The sequence below is a fragment of the Chiloscyllium plagiosum genome, unplaced genomic scaffold, assembly GCF_037043375.1.
Source record: "Chiloscyllium plagiosum isolate Xiang-an unplaced genomic scaffold, Cpla_swu_hap1 HiC_scaffold_6, whole genome shotgun sequence".
Taxonomy (NCBI): domain Eukaryota; kingdom Metazoa; phylum Chordata; class Chondrichthyes; order Orectolobiformes; family Hemiscylliidae; genus Chiloscyllium; species Chiloscyllium plagiosum.
The window spans coordinates 56,965,841-56,983,597 of record NW_028270144.1 but is presented as its reverse complement, the minus strand read 5'-3'; the positions used below and the strand labels follow the sequence as shown (position 1 = coordinate 56,983,597).

General features: G+C 41.1%; 1 protein-coding gene across 1 annotated transcript in view; it reads right to left on the bottom strand.

Moving 5' to 3' along the window:
• The window catches only part of LOC122550574 (high affinity choline transporter 1-like), a 65,191-nt gene that overhangs the window by 10,626 nt on the left and 36,808 nt on the right, over window positions 1-17,757 (bottom strand). The window contains 2 exon segments of the mRNA XM_043691510.2: window positions 4,730-4,883; window positions 13,908-14,051. Coding sequence (XP_043547445.2) covers window positions 4,730-4,883; window positions 13,908-14,051 — 298 coding nt within the window.

Sequence of the window (17,757 nt, the reverse complement as noted above, 5' to 3'; positions counted from 1 at the left end):
CCCACATTTTGAAAGTTTCAAATGAGACCACGTCTCATTCTTCAAAACTCTGAGACCCAAATTTCTCAATCCCTCCTCATAAGACAAATGCTTCATCCAGTAATTAGTCAGGCAAACATTTGTGCACTTCTTTGGTAATTATGTTCTTTTTCAGATACAGAAACCAAAAATGTACACAATACTCCAGATGTGATCTTACCAAGGCTCAATGCAATTGCAACAAACCAACATTACATCTGTACTCAAATCCCCAAGTGGTGAAGGCCAACACACCATTTGTCTGACTTACTGATTGTTGCTTCTATATGCTAGCTTTTTACTGACCCATGAATAAAGACACCCACATCCTTTTGGATTTAAAAATAAATGTATTTTTTGAATGAGTATTTACATGCTTCCTACAAAAGTTGTGAATATCGTAAATTCACTAGAGATGGATTGGCAGCCGCCTTCTTCAGCTTTCAGCCCAATTCAATTACAGCTTGGGAGGTGGGCCAAACATCTATAGTTCAGCAGCAAAGCTAATAAATTAGGTGTGGGGGGAGGGTGGGAGCAGGGGATAAGGAGATTATTTCATATAATGAATCCCTAAGATTTCCTTGCCCATTACACTTGCCCCTGAGGCATTGTGACTTGATCCTGGCACAACTGTTATATTTAAGGGTGAATACTGCTTATCTTCGCTAAATCACAGGTTTGACTACATATTTTGGTCACATCAATTCACTTCCATGAGACTTCAAGGAAAATTTAAACAGTGACAGTTTGAAGAGCTGCAAATTTGTAAACCTCACCCACAGCAAAGAATGGACTGGATAGCATTGCCTTCAACACAAAGGTTTCACTTCCTGCAATGATGAAGTTAGATCTTGTGATCAAAGGGGAATAACTGAAGACAATGGCAAAATTAAAGGAAGAGAACTATTCACAATCATCCCTACCCCACACAATTCTTGTTTGTGTATGAGCGAAGGCTTCAGGATTCCTTTCATACTACACAAAGGAAATTATGATGACCACATGCCAGCCTCTATACACAGATGTGTAGTCTGGCCAAACAATTCAATTAAAGTGGCACTCTTTTATGAAATTGGACAAAATTTAACTTGAGTGTTACAAAGGCTCATCATTCACTATGAAATCTACTGGCACCTGCACTAACTCCATATCTGTAGGCCCTGATACTGTTCCTAATTGGCAGCAGGGATTCTGTCAGTGGTACTCCCAGCACTCCCGAGATGATTTAATTCCTGCATTGCTCTAACTCAGGTGTATATTCTGCCCGTGAGAGCTGACAACTGTTCACAGACCAACAGGTGTATGAACCGGCATCCATTTTGTGATGACCATGATAAGGCTAGAGTCAAGAAGTAGCATGAAAGGATCATGGGTTTCTAAGAGTTCAGAAGCAATAAATGGGATCCAGATTTTACTCAGAACCAATTGAATTTCCTAAATAGAAAATGATTCCATATCTTAGATGTTCAAATGACTATCACCAGAAAGAGCAAAGCCTTTACATCAGAAGAAGGTTTGTAGGGACTTTGCAATTATTTTACAATGCGGTTGTCCAGTCTCAGGTCTATACAGGAAGGATAGTTAAAGATTTGCTTGACCAAAATTCACCTTTACATGTAATAAGTGCACTTTATTTTGAATGCAAAAATGGGCATTCCCCAAAAGTTATGGAGTTTTAGACAGAAAGCTCTGTAAACCTGGCATCCCTGCATGCTTTGGAATTTAAACTCCTTAGTATACAGCTTTAATTTTTGACATGTTCTAAACCTGAAATTCAGCCAGATTGATAATATTGGTCTCTAATCTGGTGGGGAACACTCTGGAGCAGGACATTGGACCAGGAAGGCTTGAATGCCAATTCTGGGGAGAAAGACACAGGTCCAAGTTCTGAAGTCTAACCAACGCTTTCAACGCTGGGTGGAATATGATCCTCAATTTAACCTGACTGCGAGAGAAATCCAGAAGTAGATGAATAGAGATACATTCTACTTAATTAAAACAATGATCTATCGTTATATCTCCCTTACATATCATGCTTGCAACAATGCTAAACTGAAATTCTCCTCAGCAAGACATCTTACATGCAATGAGGTAAAAACAATGACTGCAGATGCTGGAAACCAGATTCTGGATCAGTGGTGCTGGAAGAGCACAACAATTCAGGCAGCATCCGACGAGCAGCAAAATCTACGTTTCGGGCAAAAGCCCTTCATCAGGCTTTTGCCCGAAACGTCGATTTTGCTGCTCCACGGATGCTGCCTGAACTGCTGTGCTCTTCCAGCACCACTGATCCAGAATCTTACATGCAATGCTGTCTGGACAGACAAATACAGCATTTCAGTTGGCTCTGCTACTGGCACTTGGCCCAACTTCAAAATTTCCATTGATTAAAGATGAACTAATCGAATGGTTCCTACTAGCCTCTGAAAATAATGAGTTACTTGTAACCTGATTTCAAGCAATTGAAGATGAGAAAGCTGTCTTCTTTCAAATCCATTCTTATGATCTCAAAGGACTGAACTCTACCCTTATAAAATTAACTGCCTATATAACTACTATAGATAGCTCAGACTAGCTTAGAGGATCCATAATACCCAAATGAACAGGTGATGGTAACAGTTATTTCCTTAACACCCCTTTTTCAGATTTTTGAATTTTTCTGATACTGACCTGGAAACAAGATCACCCTTGCTATCTCCCTCCAGCTGGCTCTGGTTACTTCCTTCAGGTTTCTCCCATGCAGCCCCAACAATCACTTACAGAGCTATTTCCTCTTTGAGGATCACATGATGTACATCAGAACAAAAGAATGGATTAAGCACTTGAACCTTCCAGCATGTTAGACAATCCATACTTTAGAACACCTTCCAACTTACAAACAAGAGAAACAATTCATGAAAGTATAGAATAGTCTGGAACTGCCTTCCATGAATTGATGGGAATGAAATTATATGTCTTGGATCCTGAAACTTCTTATGCTGTTGTTAAAATGGTCTTCAGAAACTTAGAATTGCTTGGTAATAATTTGTTATAGTTCAACACACTGACTGAAGTTAAATGAAATTAAATTGTTTGTTTATCCTTCAGGAAGCTGCCATATTTAGAGGTACTACAGACTTAAATTCTCTCCTCCGAGTCCAGTAGACCATTAGTGGAGGAAGAAGAGCAAAAGGATGGCTATTTACTTATAGGTGATGGTCTTCAATGGACTTGTGCCTTTGACTCATCAGCCATTATGGAAAAGGTTGACCTTTATTTAAAGTGATAGTCTCAGCTATGCATTGAAGTGGTAGATGGCACGGGGCTGGGTAACACTAGACACACTGACACTTAAGATGTCCACTGGACCACAATATGCAGAGAGACACAGATACTGCCTGGGGCCACCAGAATGCCAGCACAATGCACTCACAACCTAGTTGACTAGTTTAAGGTGGGTGGGGGAGAGAATATACATAAGTAGCATATACTGGGTGGCACGGCAGCTCAGTGGTTAGCACTGCTGCCTCACAGCACCAGGTTTGATTCCAACCTTGGATGACTGTCTGTGTGGAGTTTGCACATTCTCCCGTGTTTGCGTGGGTTTCCTCTGGGTGCTCCGGTTTTCTCCAACAGTCCAAAGATGCATAGGCCAGGTGAATTGGCCATTCTAAATTGCCCATAGTGTTAGATGCATTAGTCAGAGGGAAATGTGTTTGGGTGGGTTACTCTTTGGAGGGTCAGTGTGGACTTGTTGGGCCAAAGGGCCTGTTTGCACACTGTAGGGAATCTAATCTACTGCCCACTGAGGTGTCTGGGTCCAGCCAACACTTTTGATAGAAATGCTAACTGTTTGATACGGACTCAATACAAAGTGCTAATAGCCAGGACTGCAATAATCATCCTTCTCAGGAAGAGTGATTAGTACCCATTACTGCAGTAATGGACTTTCATCCAGACAATGAAACTGACAATGTCTGCACTGAAACTGACAATGACCGTGCTGAAATGAACAAAGGCAGCGCTGGAACTGACAATGACTGCATCAAAACTATCAACGATTCTGCAAAGTTTACAACAAACGAACTACGTGTACAAGATGATTAGGGGTTTAGATAGGGTTGACCGTGAGAACCTTTTTCCACGTATGGAGTCAGCTATTACGAGGGGGCATAGCTTTAAATTAAGGGGTGGTAGGTATAGGACAGATGTTAGGGGTAGGTTCTTTACTCAGCGAGTCGTGAGTTCATGGAATGCCCTGCCAGTAGCAGTGGTGGACTCTCCCTCTTTATGGGCATTTAAGCGGGCATTGGATAGGCATATGGAGGATAGTGGGCTAGTGTAGGTTAGGTGGGCTTGGATCGGTGCAACATCGAGGGCCGAATGGCCTGTACTGCACTGTATTCTTCTATGTTCTATGTTCTATGTACGTTACAGAGACAATAACCTCATCACTGACTGATTATATCACAAAATGTATGAAAGTATCTTGACATCTGCTCTGGGTTGAGAAAAGACTCGCAGCTGACCACTGTGCTGATGGTGTCTTTCTTTCCCCAGAGCTCTGGTATTTCCTTGTACAATCAACTCTCTCGTTGAACCCTGACTCTTACTCCGAGGCTGGTGATTTTCCCCACAACAGCACCATCATAATTCATATCTTGTGCAGATACTTATATATCTTATGCCAGTACTTATATAACTATATAATATCATGGATTATATTTCATACCTGTAGAAACTGCAACGGCACCAATAATGATGGAAGGTAAAGATAAAATGAAGCAGAGAACACCAGCAACATAAGAAGTTTTTTGTGCTTGAGAAACTGATGAAGCAGCAAGAACTCTCTGAAAATACACTTGCCAAGGAATGCCTCCTAGACTCTGAAAGAAATTGAAGACAAGCTCACATTTTAGAACAAATTAAAGACAATGAGGAATTCAATTATTTAGCAATTATTATGTCTCAAACAAGACAATTACCAATGAGCAAATTTAAATTCCAGATGAACTGACAAATGTAACAACGCCATCTCTTCTCTGTCAATGTTTTGTATAAATGCTTTATACCCCTGATTGTTACATACTAATATATAAGTTAGGAGCAGGAGTAGGCCATTTGGCTCTTTGATCCCGCTCTGTCATTCAGTAAAATCATGAATGATCTGATTATGGCCTGAACACATTGTTTGCCATTGTAACATATTTTAGCTCAAAAGTTTGAACATTTTCAATTATGGAATGTGGAGAAGACCTTCAATACAAATATTTGATTTGTACAGACAGTTATGGAGCAGGCCAGACCCTCTCAAAGTATTTCAAGAAACCTTAACTTTGCTAGTTGTTTTAAGCAGGTGATTAGTGGATATTCCAGGACTGATGAAGCTGATCAAACAACTTAGTTTTAAACAAAACAAAATTTATTTACAAGATTACTGAATGAAACACAAACTAAAAAGAACAGAACATAGATTAACTTAACTTATCTGAAAACCCAACAGAGTAGCCCAACTTAATGATACGGTTCCAAATACTTGTGACAATCCCCTTTAAAAAGCCACTGGCAAAAAAAGATAAAATCAACACAGGGTCTTACAGGAGAGAGAGAGATGGCAGAGAGAAATTCAGTATGGAATTTCTTCCATGTAGCTGTTTCTTGGACCAGCTTAAACTTTGGAATTTGGTAAGCAGTTACAAGAAAATGTTCTGATTCAGTATGTGGATGTACCTACAAGAGACAGTGCAAAACTTGACCTGCTTCTGCGAAATAAGGCAGGGCAGGTGACTGAGGTGTCAGTGGGGGAGCACTTTGGGGCCAGTGACCATAATTCTATTTGTTTTAAAATAGTGATGGTAGGATCTAAAATTTGAATTTAGGCTGTTGTCAAAGCAAAAAGTGTATGTAGATTTTTATTAACCACAAAATGGCTTTTCGATTTAAAATAACACAACAAAATGGCTGCAAGTAATGAGTTGACTCTGTGAATTTGAACTGATGCTTTGCTAATTTGGTTGTATTTAGACATAAAACAATGGAGTTTTCATAATATGAATCATAAGATAGTGATTTGGTGCTCGAACTAACCTTGAACTGATACCATGACATGACGATTTATGGAATTAAGACCCCTTTCCCAGGGAATATCATTGGATTAGCCTGCTGTCAATCATGTCACCTTATTACATTTGATTGGTCTTTTTTTTGTAATTAAGGCTGTACTGTCTCTTAAAAAAACATAAGTAATGTGTAATTTTCAAATGTAATTGTGCCATTTCTCCACAAAATACAAAAGCTTTCAACCTCTGCGTTGCTGGACAAATCTGCGCCAGGCTGCCTTAATTTATTAAACTGGTAACCTTGCTTTTAACCGACCGTACTCCTGGTGATTCTTTTGACCGATCTCCAAACAAGAGACCCCTTTGGAGGGGTCTAGTTCTTCAATAGAAAAAGATAGACCATATCTAAAAGTTGGAGCTCTAAATTGGAGGAAGGCTAATTTAAATGGTATTAGGCAAGAACTTTCAAAAGCTCATTGGGCACAGATGTTCGCAGGTAAAGGGACACCTGGAAAATGGAAAGCCTTCAGAAATGAGATAATGAGAATCCAGAGACAGTATATTCCTGTTAGGGTAAAAAGGAAAGACTGGGAGGGATAGGGAGTGCTGGAAGATTAAAGATTTTGAGGGTTTGGTTAAGAAAAAGAAGGAAGCATATGTCAGGTATAGACAGGATAGATTGAGAATAAAGGCAGTAGGAATATATTTAAGAGGGAAATCAGGAGGGCAAAAAAGGGACATGAGATAGTTTTGGCAAATAGTTTAGGAGAATTTAAAGGGCTTTTACAAATACATCAAGGACAAAAGGATAACTAGGGAGAGAATAGGGCACCTCAAAGATCAGTAAGGCAGTCTTTGTGTGGAGCTGCAGGAGATAGGGGAGATACTAAATGAGTATTTTGCATCGGTGTTTACTGTGGAAAAGGACATGTAAGATATAGAATGTGTGGAAATAGATGTTGACATCTTGAAAAATGTCCATATTACAGAGGATGAAATGCTGGATGTCTTGAAATGCATTAAAGTGGATAAATCCCCAGGACCTGATCAGGTGTACCCTAGAACTCTGTGGGAAGCTAGTGAAGTGATTGCTGGGCCTCCTACTGAAATACTTCTTTCACCGATAGTCACAGGTGAGGTGCCAGAAGACTGGAAGTTGGCTAATGTCATGCCACTGTTTAGGAAAGGTGATAAGGACAAGCCAGGGAACTACAGACTGGTGAGCCTGACGTCGGTGGTGCATAAGTTGTTGGAGGGAATCCTGAGGAATAGAATGTACATGTATTTGGAAAGGTATTTGGAATGTACATGTATTTGCTGACTGATTAGGGATAGTCAGCATGGCTTTGTGCATGGGAAAATGTGTCTCACAAACTTGAATGAGTTTTTTGAAGAAGTAACAAAGAGGATTGATGAGGGTAGAGCAGTGGATGTGATCTCTGTGGACTTCAGTAAGGCGTTTGACAAGAACTAGAGGGAATAGGTTTAGAGCAAGGTTACCAGTTTAATAAACCTAAGGGGCAATGTTTTCATGCAGGGGGTGGTACGTGTCTAGAATGAGCTGCCAGAGGAAGTGGTAGAGCCTAGTATAATTGTAACATTTAAAAGGCATCTGGCTGGCTAATTAAACAGGAAGGGTTTGGAGGGATATGGGCTGGGTGCTGGCAGGTGGGACTAGATTGGGTTGGGATATCTGGTCGGTAGGTTCAAGTTGGACTGAAAGGTCTGTTTCCATGTTGCACATCTCTATGACTCTATGACTATGACAAAACCGATTGATTGCTTTCAATGAACAGCCAGACTGCTAAAACTTAATCAAACCAGAGAAAAGCTGAACTAGGAAAACTGGCCACTCCCCTTTCATTGTACAAATTTTTTTTAAACTTGCAAGTGTTTTCTCTGACCAAGCGCAGCAGGTCAGGCAGCATCCAAGGAGCAGGAGAATCGATGTTTCGGGCATAAGCCCTTCTTCAGGAATCCAGCATCTGCAGTCCTCACTTTCTCCTCCCAGTGTTTTCTCTGAGGCAGTATCTGTTTGCTATAATCAAACTGGCCCTTAAACCCTTTAAACTTAGACTTTTCGGAATCACAGTTATGATCTCTCTGAAGAAAAAGCCAAGGTGAGCATAATCTTATTAACGGAGCAGCATCGTCATACCTTCCCCCCTTAAAAAAAAAAAATCGATATCCAAAGATGGCTTTATTTTAAAACCCCTTAATCTTAAATTGTTAGTACTCTCGAACACACATATACGTTGACAATAATCATGCAAATATGAAGTACTATATTTTGATTCAGTCTGTTTTACTCCTGCCACCGAACGCCTCTGTTTCTCATTCAAGTCTTGACAATATGTCAGCAATCATGTTTTCTCATTCTGCCCCTTGCACAATTTTAAAATTGAATGGCTACAACAACAAGCTCCATCTAAACAGTCTGGAATTTTTGTCCTCAAATTTCTCCACAAACTTCAAAGGATTATGATCAGCGTATCTATGATATATATATATCATTTCAAGTATATTATTGGTGATATAAACATTGAAATGTTGTAATGGCAACAGCAAACTCAAAGTCTCCTTCTCAACTGTCGAATATTTCTGCTGATGACAGTTCAATTTCCTGAGTAAATACCCATGCATCTTCACGTCATCTTCCAGCAAGAGCACAGCACCGATACTCACGTCACTTGCATTGATAGCCACCTTGAATGGCTTTGTGTGATTGGGTGTGGCTAATACGGGGGCAGTGGTTAACACAGCTTTCAGGCTGCCAAATGCCTTCCGACAGTCCGCTGTCCACTGAAACCTCTTGCCTTTCTTTAGCAATTCAGTGAGTGGAGCAGCCACACTGCTAACATTTGGTACAAGTCTCCAATAAAATCCACTCAATCCCTGGAAACGTAGTACTGCTCTTTTTATCGATGCCCTGGGAAACTCCCCAATTACCTTTGTTTTTGCATTCCATGAGGCCATTTGTCCATGTTCAAGAACATGGCCCAGGAAGGTGACTTGGTCTTTGGCAAATTCACTTTTAACCAGGTTTATCACCAAGCCTGCCTTCCAAAGTTGATTGAACAAGTCTGATAAATGTTGCAAATGTTAATTCCATGTGTGACTAACAGTCACTAATATATAGGACACAACTGGGTAATCTGGCAATGATCTTATTGGTTAGTCTTTGAAATGTGGCTGGCGCACTTTTCATACCAAAAGGCATGACTTTAAACTGATACAGTCCATTTGGCGTTTGCAAGCTGAAATGTCTTTGTTCTTTTGGACAAAGGTCCAAACTTCAAGACCAACTTCAAACTATAAGCTGCTTGTCCCATCTTTTCAACACAGTCTTCCAAGCATAGAATTGGATAGGCATCAGTCTTTGTAAATGTGTTGACTTTGCGATAGTCCATACATAACCATTGGATACCATTTGGTTTTTGCACCATTATTATGGATGAGCTTTAATCACTGTAACTCACTTCAATTATGTCATCTTGGAGGATGTGTTTAATCTCCTTTTAAACCTGTGCCAACATTCGAAGATTATGCCTAGAAGAATATTGCTTAATCAGAACAGCATCTCCTATACCTACATTATGCATATTTAGGTTAGTATTACCCCGCTTATTTCTGCATACCTCCCATGTGATAGTAATAACTCTTTCAGGTCATTTTGATTTTTCTCTGAAAGGTAGCTCAATAATTTATCCCAATTTTTGACAACTTCCTCATTCTCTGAAAGGTAGTTCAATAATTTATCCCAATTTTTGACAACTTCCTCATTGTCCAATTTAATTTGAGGAATGCTCAATTCAGAATCCTCTGAACTTGATTCTCCCCTCTGTGTTGCAACCAACAGCATAACCTCTTTCACTTTCCTTCCCTGTCAAAATACTTTTTGAGCATATTAACATGACACACTCTGAGATTTCTTTCTGTCTCGAGTCCTTATCAAATAGTTGACCTTACTCAATTTCCTTTCGACTTGATAAAGTCCACTAAACTATGCTTTTAAAGGTTCACCTCTCACTGGAAGTAAAACCTTATCCCTGATAGCAAAATTGTGAGTTTTTGATTTTTTTATTTGCTTCCTGTTTCATTGTATGTTGTGAACTTTTAAATGCTGTCTAGCCAACTCCTCCGCTCTATTTGATCATTCTCTAAAATTTGACTCATAATCCAAATATGTGGTTTCTGAATTCTGACTCTCCAATTTCCCCTTAATCAATTTTAGTGGTCCTCTCACTTCATGCCAAAAACATAATCCCTCATCTTTCAACATCACAGATTAAGAGGATCCTGTATCTCTTAATATTATAATCTCATTACCTGCCACTCCTAGCCTATGCAAGTAAACTCTACCTTTGTATAGGTACATAGTTTAAGAAGATCTAACACTCCTTCCTTAACCAACCTCCGACCAGGTTGTACATTCTGGTGCAGCTTTCTAACCTCCGATGTGCTTTCTGGGCGGCACGGTGGCACAGTGGTTAGCACTGCTGCCTCACAGCGCCAGAGACCCGGGTTCAATTCCCGCCTCAGGCGACTGAGTGGAGTTTGCACATTCTCCCCATGTCTGCGTGGGTTTCCTCCGGGTGCTCAGGTTTCCTCCCACAGTCCAAAGATGTGCAGGTCAGGTGAATTGGCCATGCTAAATTGCCCGTAGTGTTAGGTAAGGGGTAGATGTAGGAGTATGGGTGGGTTGCGCTTCGGCGGGGCGGTGTGGACTTGTTGGGCCGAAGGGCCTATTTCCACACTGTAAGTAATCTAATCTAATCACTCCAACAAAACTGACTGGTTTATCCTGTTTTCCTACATCTGGCTTCCCAGTACTTTTCCTAACCCACCAACATTGTGATTTCATGTGGCCTACTTTATTGCAGTGAAAATACCAGAACTTCTTTTTCCCCTTTAAGGGTTTCCTTTTTACCCTGTTGTAAGTTCGCTCTGTGATCTTCACCGTGATCTACCTTTCCCTTTTCATATAAGGATTTCTCTTTTCCACAACTTCCATCCTTCATGGACTGAAATTGATTTTGGAAGCCAAACTTTAATTTATGAACCAACTCATAATCATCAACCATTTCAGCTGCTAATCTTGCTGTTTTAACTCTCTACTCTTTCACATGAGTTCTCATTATTTCAGGAAGTGAATTTTTTAACTCCTACCTAAGTGCCAACTTCTGAAGTTAAAACTCCCTTCCTTGCTTCCTTTCCTCTCTGTTTTTCTCTCTCTTCTCGCCCTCCTTCTCTCACTCTTTCTGTCTCTTCTCTCTCTCTTTCCTCTGCTTTTAACCATAATTCAAATTGTTTAATTTCTGTAGCGCTTTTCTTGTCTTTTGCCTCTAACTCACAGTGCTTCATTTTCAATTGAACTTTATCCATCTCAAAAGATCCTGATGGCGTTTCCAGCAAATTTAAATGCTGAGCTATTGCTGCAATTATCTTTCCTTTCCGTATGGAAGGAAGAAGCTCCAACAGTTTGGCCTTATTCACCTTTTGCAAAACCCCCAAAGTCACTTCTTCCATCCCCAGAAAACTCTTGTTGACTGAAAGAGCCATTGGTATCCCAAATACTGTTTTAAACAACTGAATTCAACACCCAGAAAAAAAGACACCATCACCTAACACCACCTTTGAATCCAACAACTCTAATCCCAATTTGGAACTATAGATCAAATCCCATAAAGACTCCCCAGTCTGTTATGGACCAGTCCAGACCCCCTCGAAACATTTTAACAAAGTAGCCCAGACCTTAACTTTGCTAGTTGTTTTAAGAGGTGTAAAGCAGATATTCCAGGAGTGATGTAGATGGTCAAACTAGTTAGTTTAAAACAAAACAGAATTTATTTGCAAGATTACTGAATAAAATACAAACAAAAGAGAACAGAACAACGAATAACTTAACCTAAACAAAAACCCAACAGATCATCCCAACTTAATGATGCTGCAGTCACAGGTGAGGTGCCGGAAGACTGGAGGTTGGCAAACATGGTGCCACTGTTTAAGAAGGATGGTAAAGACAAGCCAGGGAATTATAGACCAGTGAGCCTGACCTCGGTGGTGGGCAAGTTGTTGGAGGGAATCCTGAGGGACAGGATATACACTTATTTGGAAAGGCAAGGACTGATTAGGGATAGTCAACATGGCTTTGTGTGTGGGAAATCATGTCTCACAAACCTGATTGAGTTTTTTGAAGAAGTAACAAAGAAGATTGATAAGGGCAGAACAGTACATGTGATCTATATGGACTTCAGTAAGGCGTTCGACAAGGTTCCCCATGGGAGACTGATTAGCAAGGTTAGATCTCATGGAATACAGGGAGAACTAGCCATTTGGATACAGAACTGGCTCAAAGGTAGAAGACAGAGGGTGGTGGTGGAGGGTTATTTTTCAGACTGGAGGCCTGTGACCAGTGGAGTGCCACAATGATTGGTGCTACGCCACCTACTTTTTATCATTTACATAAATGATTTGGATGTGAGCATAAGAGGTACAGTTAATAAGTTTGCAGATGACACCAAAATTGGAGGTGTTGTGGACAGCGAAGAGGGTTACCTCAGATTACAACAGGATCTGGACCAGATGGGCCAATGGGCTGAGAAGTGACAGATGGAGTTTAATTCAGATAAATGCGAGGTGCGGCATTTTGGGAAAGCAAATCTTAGCAGGACTTCTACACTTAATGGTAAGGTCCTAGGGAGTGTTGCTGAACAAAGAGAACTTGGAGTGCAGGTTCATAGCCACTTGAAAGTGGAGTCGCAGGTAGATAAGATAGTGAAGAAGGCATTTGGTATGCTTTCCTTTATTGGTCAGAGTATTGAGTACAGGAGTTGGGAGGTCATGTTGCGGTTGTACAGGACATTGGTCAGGCCACTGTTGGAATATTGCGTGCAATTCTGGTCTCCTTCCTATCGGAAAGATGTTGTGAAACTTGAAAGGGTTCAGAAAAGATTGTCAAGGGTGTTGCCAGGGTTGGAGGATTTGAGCTACAGGGAGAGGCTGAACAGGCTGGGGCTGTTTTCCCTTGAGTGTCGGAGGCTGAGGGGTGACCTTATAGAGGTTTACAAAACTATGAAGGGCATGGATAGGATAAATAGGCAAAGTCTTTTCCCTGGGGTCAGAGAGTCCAGAACTAGAGGGCATAGGTTTAGGGTGAGAGGGGAAAGATATAAGAGAGACCTAAGGGGCAATATTTTCACGCAGAGGGTGGTATGTGTATGGAATGAGCTGCCAGAGGAAGTGGTGGAGGCTGGTACAATTGCAACCTTTAATGACACATTTGGATGGGTATATGAATAGGAAGGGTTTGGAAGGATCTGGGCTGGGTGCTGGTAGGTGGGACTAGATTGGGTTAGGATATTTGGTCGACATGGATGGGTTGGACCGAAGGGTCTGTTTCCATGCTGTACATCGCTATGACTCTATGACTCTATGTTCCAAACACTTACAACTATCCCCTTAAAAACCCCCTGGCAAAAAAAGGAATCTTACAAGAGAGAGAAGTTAACAGAGAGATTCAGCATGGAACACCTTCTTCCATGTAACTGTTTCTTGGGCCAGCTTAATCTCAAATTTGACTGATTGCTTTCAATGAACAGCCAGACTGCTAAAAACCAAACCAAGCCAGAGAGAAGCTGAGCTGGGAGAATTGGCCACTCCCCTTTCATTGTACACTTTTTTTTAAACTTGTAAACTTGAGGCAGTATCTGTTAGCTATACTAAAACTTTCCCCAAAAACCCTTCAAATGTAGACTTCTCAGAATCACTGCTTTTATGACTTCTCTGAAAACAATAGCCAAGGACAGCATAACCCTGTTAATGCAGCAGCATCGTCACAAGAGTTCTTACCATATAAAGTAAATCATCGATCCATCGGCCAATCTGCTTCACTTCTATTTTACCAATCCACGGGCTCTGGTAATGTTCATTTACCATTGTATATTTGATGTCTACAACTGCTGGATTTTTAATGGTGAACGGCACACAAAGCCACTAGTTAAGGAAAACAAGAAAGCATAATTTTAAGTTTTGCATAGTACACATAATCACAAGTTACCATTAGCACACTTTTTAATGTATTATTCTATTATCAAACAGCCATAGGACTTTTCACAGCAGCATAGGAGGTTGAGGGGTGAACTTATATAGGTTAATAAAATCGTGAGGGCAAAGATAAGATGAATAGCAAGGGTCTTTTCCCTAGGGTGGGGCTGTACAAAATTAGGGAGCATATCTTTAAGATGAGAGGAGAAAGATTTGAAAGGGACTGGGGGAAGGGCGGTACATGAATAGGAAAGGTTCAGAAGGATATGAGCCAAATGCAGGAATTTGAGACTAGTTATTTGAGGTGCCAGTGTTACACTAGGGTGGACAAAGTCAAAAGTCACATGACACCAGGCTATAGTCCAACAGGTTTATTTGAAATCACAAGCTTTTGTAGCACTGTTCCTTTGTCAGATGCAGTGTATCTTGCAGATAACAACACATTGCTGATACTGAGCATCAGTGGTGGAGGGACTGAATGCTTATGTGTGAAGCTGCAGGGTATTAGAAGAATGGTAGAAGAGTACCTCTCTTTGGTCTTCACTCTGGAAAAGGACAATGTATGTATGGAATTCAGAAAAAGGAACTTGCAGTTTGAATGAGGAATTGGGAAAATATTAGAGACTCTGTCAGGCTTAAAACGGACAAATTCCCTGGCCCAGATGAATCATATCCCAGAGCTAGGCGGCTCTGATAGAACCCAAACTGGGCATCAATGAGCAATTGCCAAGAAGATGTTAATGATAGCACTGTTGATGGCATCTTCCATCACTTTACTGAAAACTGTGAGGAGATTTAATGGGGTGATAATTGGCTGGGTTGGATTTGTCCTGCTTTTTGTGTACAGGAAATGCCTAGGCAATTCTCCACATTGTCAGGTTGATACTAGTGTTGTAATCATACTGGAAGAACTTGGCTAGGGGAGTGGCAAGTTCTGGAGCACAAGCCTTCAGTATTATTGCCAGTATATTGTCAAGGGCCTTGGCTTTTCATCATCCACTGCTTCCAACTGTATCTTGTTATCCTGTGAGGCAAATCGAATTGGCTGAAAACTGGTATCTGTAATGGTCCACTGGAGGAAGCCATGTTGGATCATCCACTTAATGCTTCTGGCTGAGATTGCTGCAAATGCTTCAACTTTATCTTTGCACTGATGCATTGAACTCATCTATCATTGAGGATGGGAATAATTGTGGAGTGAATTGTTTATTTGTCCATCACCATTCGCGACAGGATGTGGCAGGATTGCAGAGCTTAGATCTGATTTGTTGGTAGTTATATGCTTAGCTCTGTCTCTCACTTGCTACTTATGCTGTTTGGCATGCATGTAGCCATTTTTGGTAGTTTCCCCAGGTTGACACCTCATTTTTAGGTGTGTCTGGTGCTGCTCCTTACGTGCCCCCCTGAACTCTTCATTAAACCAGGGCTGATCTCCTGGCTTGATGGTAATGGTTGAGTGGGAGATATGCCTGGTTATGAGGTTCCAGATTGTGCTAGAGTACCATTCTGCTGCTGGTGAATGCCCACGACAACATATGAATGCCCAGTCTTGAGTTGCTAGATCTGTTTGAAGTCTGTCTTATTTAGCACAGTGATAGTACCACACAACATATTGGAGGGTATTCTCAATATGAAGGTGAGACTTTGTCTCCACACGGAATATGCAATAGTCATCCTTACCAAGATTGTTATAACCAGATGCATCTGCAGCTGGCAGATTGGTAAGGATGAGGCTAAGTACATTTTTCCCACTTGTTGGTTCACTCACAAGCTGCTGCAGATCCAGCTTAACAGCTATGTCCTTTAGGACCCAACCAGCTCAATCTGTAGTGCTGATACTGAGCCACTCTGGTGATGGACATTGAAATCCCCCACCCAGATTACTTTTGCATCCTTGTCACCCTCAGTGCTTCCTCCAAGTGGTGCTAATTATGGAGGAATACTGGTTCATCAGTTGAGGGAAGATGATAACTTACAGAAGGTTCCCTTGCCCATGTTTAACCTGAAGGCATGAGACCTCAAGGGGTCTGGAGCCAACGTTGAGGGCTCCCAGAATAATACCTTTCCAAAAGGCGGCACGGTGGCACAGTGGTTAGCACTGCTGCCTCACAGCGCCAGAGACCCGGGTTCAATTCCCGCCTCAGGCGACTGACTGTGTGGAGTTTGCACGTTCTCCCCGTGTCTGCGTGGGTTTCCTCTGGGTGCTCCGGTTTCCTCCCACAGTCCAAAGATGTGCAGGTCAGGTGAATTGGCCATGCTAAATTGTCCATAGTGTTAGGTAAGGGGTAAATGTAGGGGTATGGGTGGGTTACGCTTCAGCGGGGCGGTGTGGACTTGTTGGGCCGAAGGGCCTGTTTCCATACTGTATGTAATCTAATCTAAAAAAAAACTGTATACCACTGTGCTGTCATGTTTGCTGGGTCTGTCTTGCCAGTGGAGCATATCATATCCAGGGATGGTTGGTGGTATCTAGGACATTATCTATAAGGTATAATTCCATGAGTATGACTATGTCAGGCTATGCTTGACTTGTCTGTGAGACATCTATCACAGATACTAGCAAGGAGAACTTTGCAGGTTGACACAGCTCTTTTTGCCATTTTCTTTTTCACTGCTTAAGTCAATGCCAGCTGTCCATCAAGTTTCATTTCTTTGTTGAGACTTTTCAGTGAGTGGCTTCCTAGGCCATTTCAGAGGACAGTTGAGAGTCAACCATATAGCTTTGACTCCAGAGATGCATGTAGGCCCAACCAAGTGAGATGTCTTTTTATAAAACTCTAATAACTAAATTTAAAACAAATCTTTCAACATTTATTGTCAATCATGCTCCAATGATTTTGGTGTTGTGATCTGGTGTTTAATTGAGAAAATTAGCCCATTTATAAATGGTGTTAAACATAGTTGCTAAGCACAGTTTTAGACTGTCCCCACTGCACTTCTGCAATAGCATTCTATAGTGGACCCACGGTTACACATTGACTTTAGATGTCTACAGATTGTGATCACAAAGTCTGTGGGGCCAGGAAGAAAGCTTCAAGTTTTTATGGGCCATTATGGCTTGATCTGTTTGCACTGACCTGCCCCATGCTACAAAATACTACAGCTTGCCAATTTGGGGTTTCTGAGCTCTCCTGGGATCTAACTCTTATTTTCTCCTTTATAAAGAGTGTTAGGAGTTTATCTAACACATGTTGTTCTTTCTTTGATAATCCAAGCTATTCCATAACCTGGATCTCTGGTGAAACCTACTTGCGCACATCTGGTGGTCACGCATTTCATTTCACTCTATGTACAGACCTGCAGTCTCTTGGAGTAGTGGGTGCCCCTCGTCTTCAAATTCTGAAGACCACTCCTTGAAGTGATTTTTTTTTAAGTAGTGAGTGAAGGTTAGTAAAGGCATCCCAAAATCGACAGGCTGCTAAAACAATGGGTTATTTTTTAACTGCTTCTGCAGAATCTCTAAATGGCATTCAAAGTAAGTTAGTGAGGCAACATCCCTGTTAATGGGTTCCTTAAGTTAGTATTGTCATGTTTTAGCTGATTGCTGAAAATCATTGTTAACTGCAAAATTGTAATCTTACCAAACATTATTAGATTAATTGTAAAAGCATACTTGAAAGAGGACTGACGAGAACTTGTTCTTTTAACAAAACCG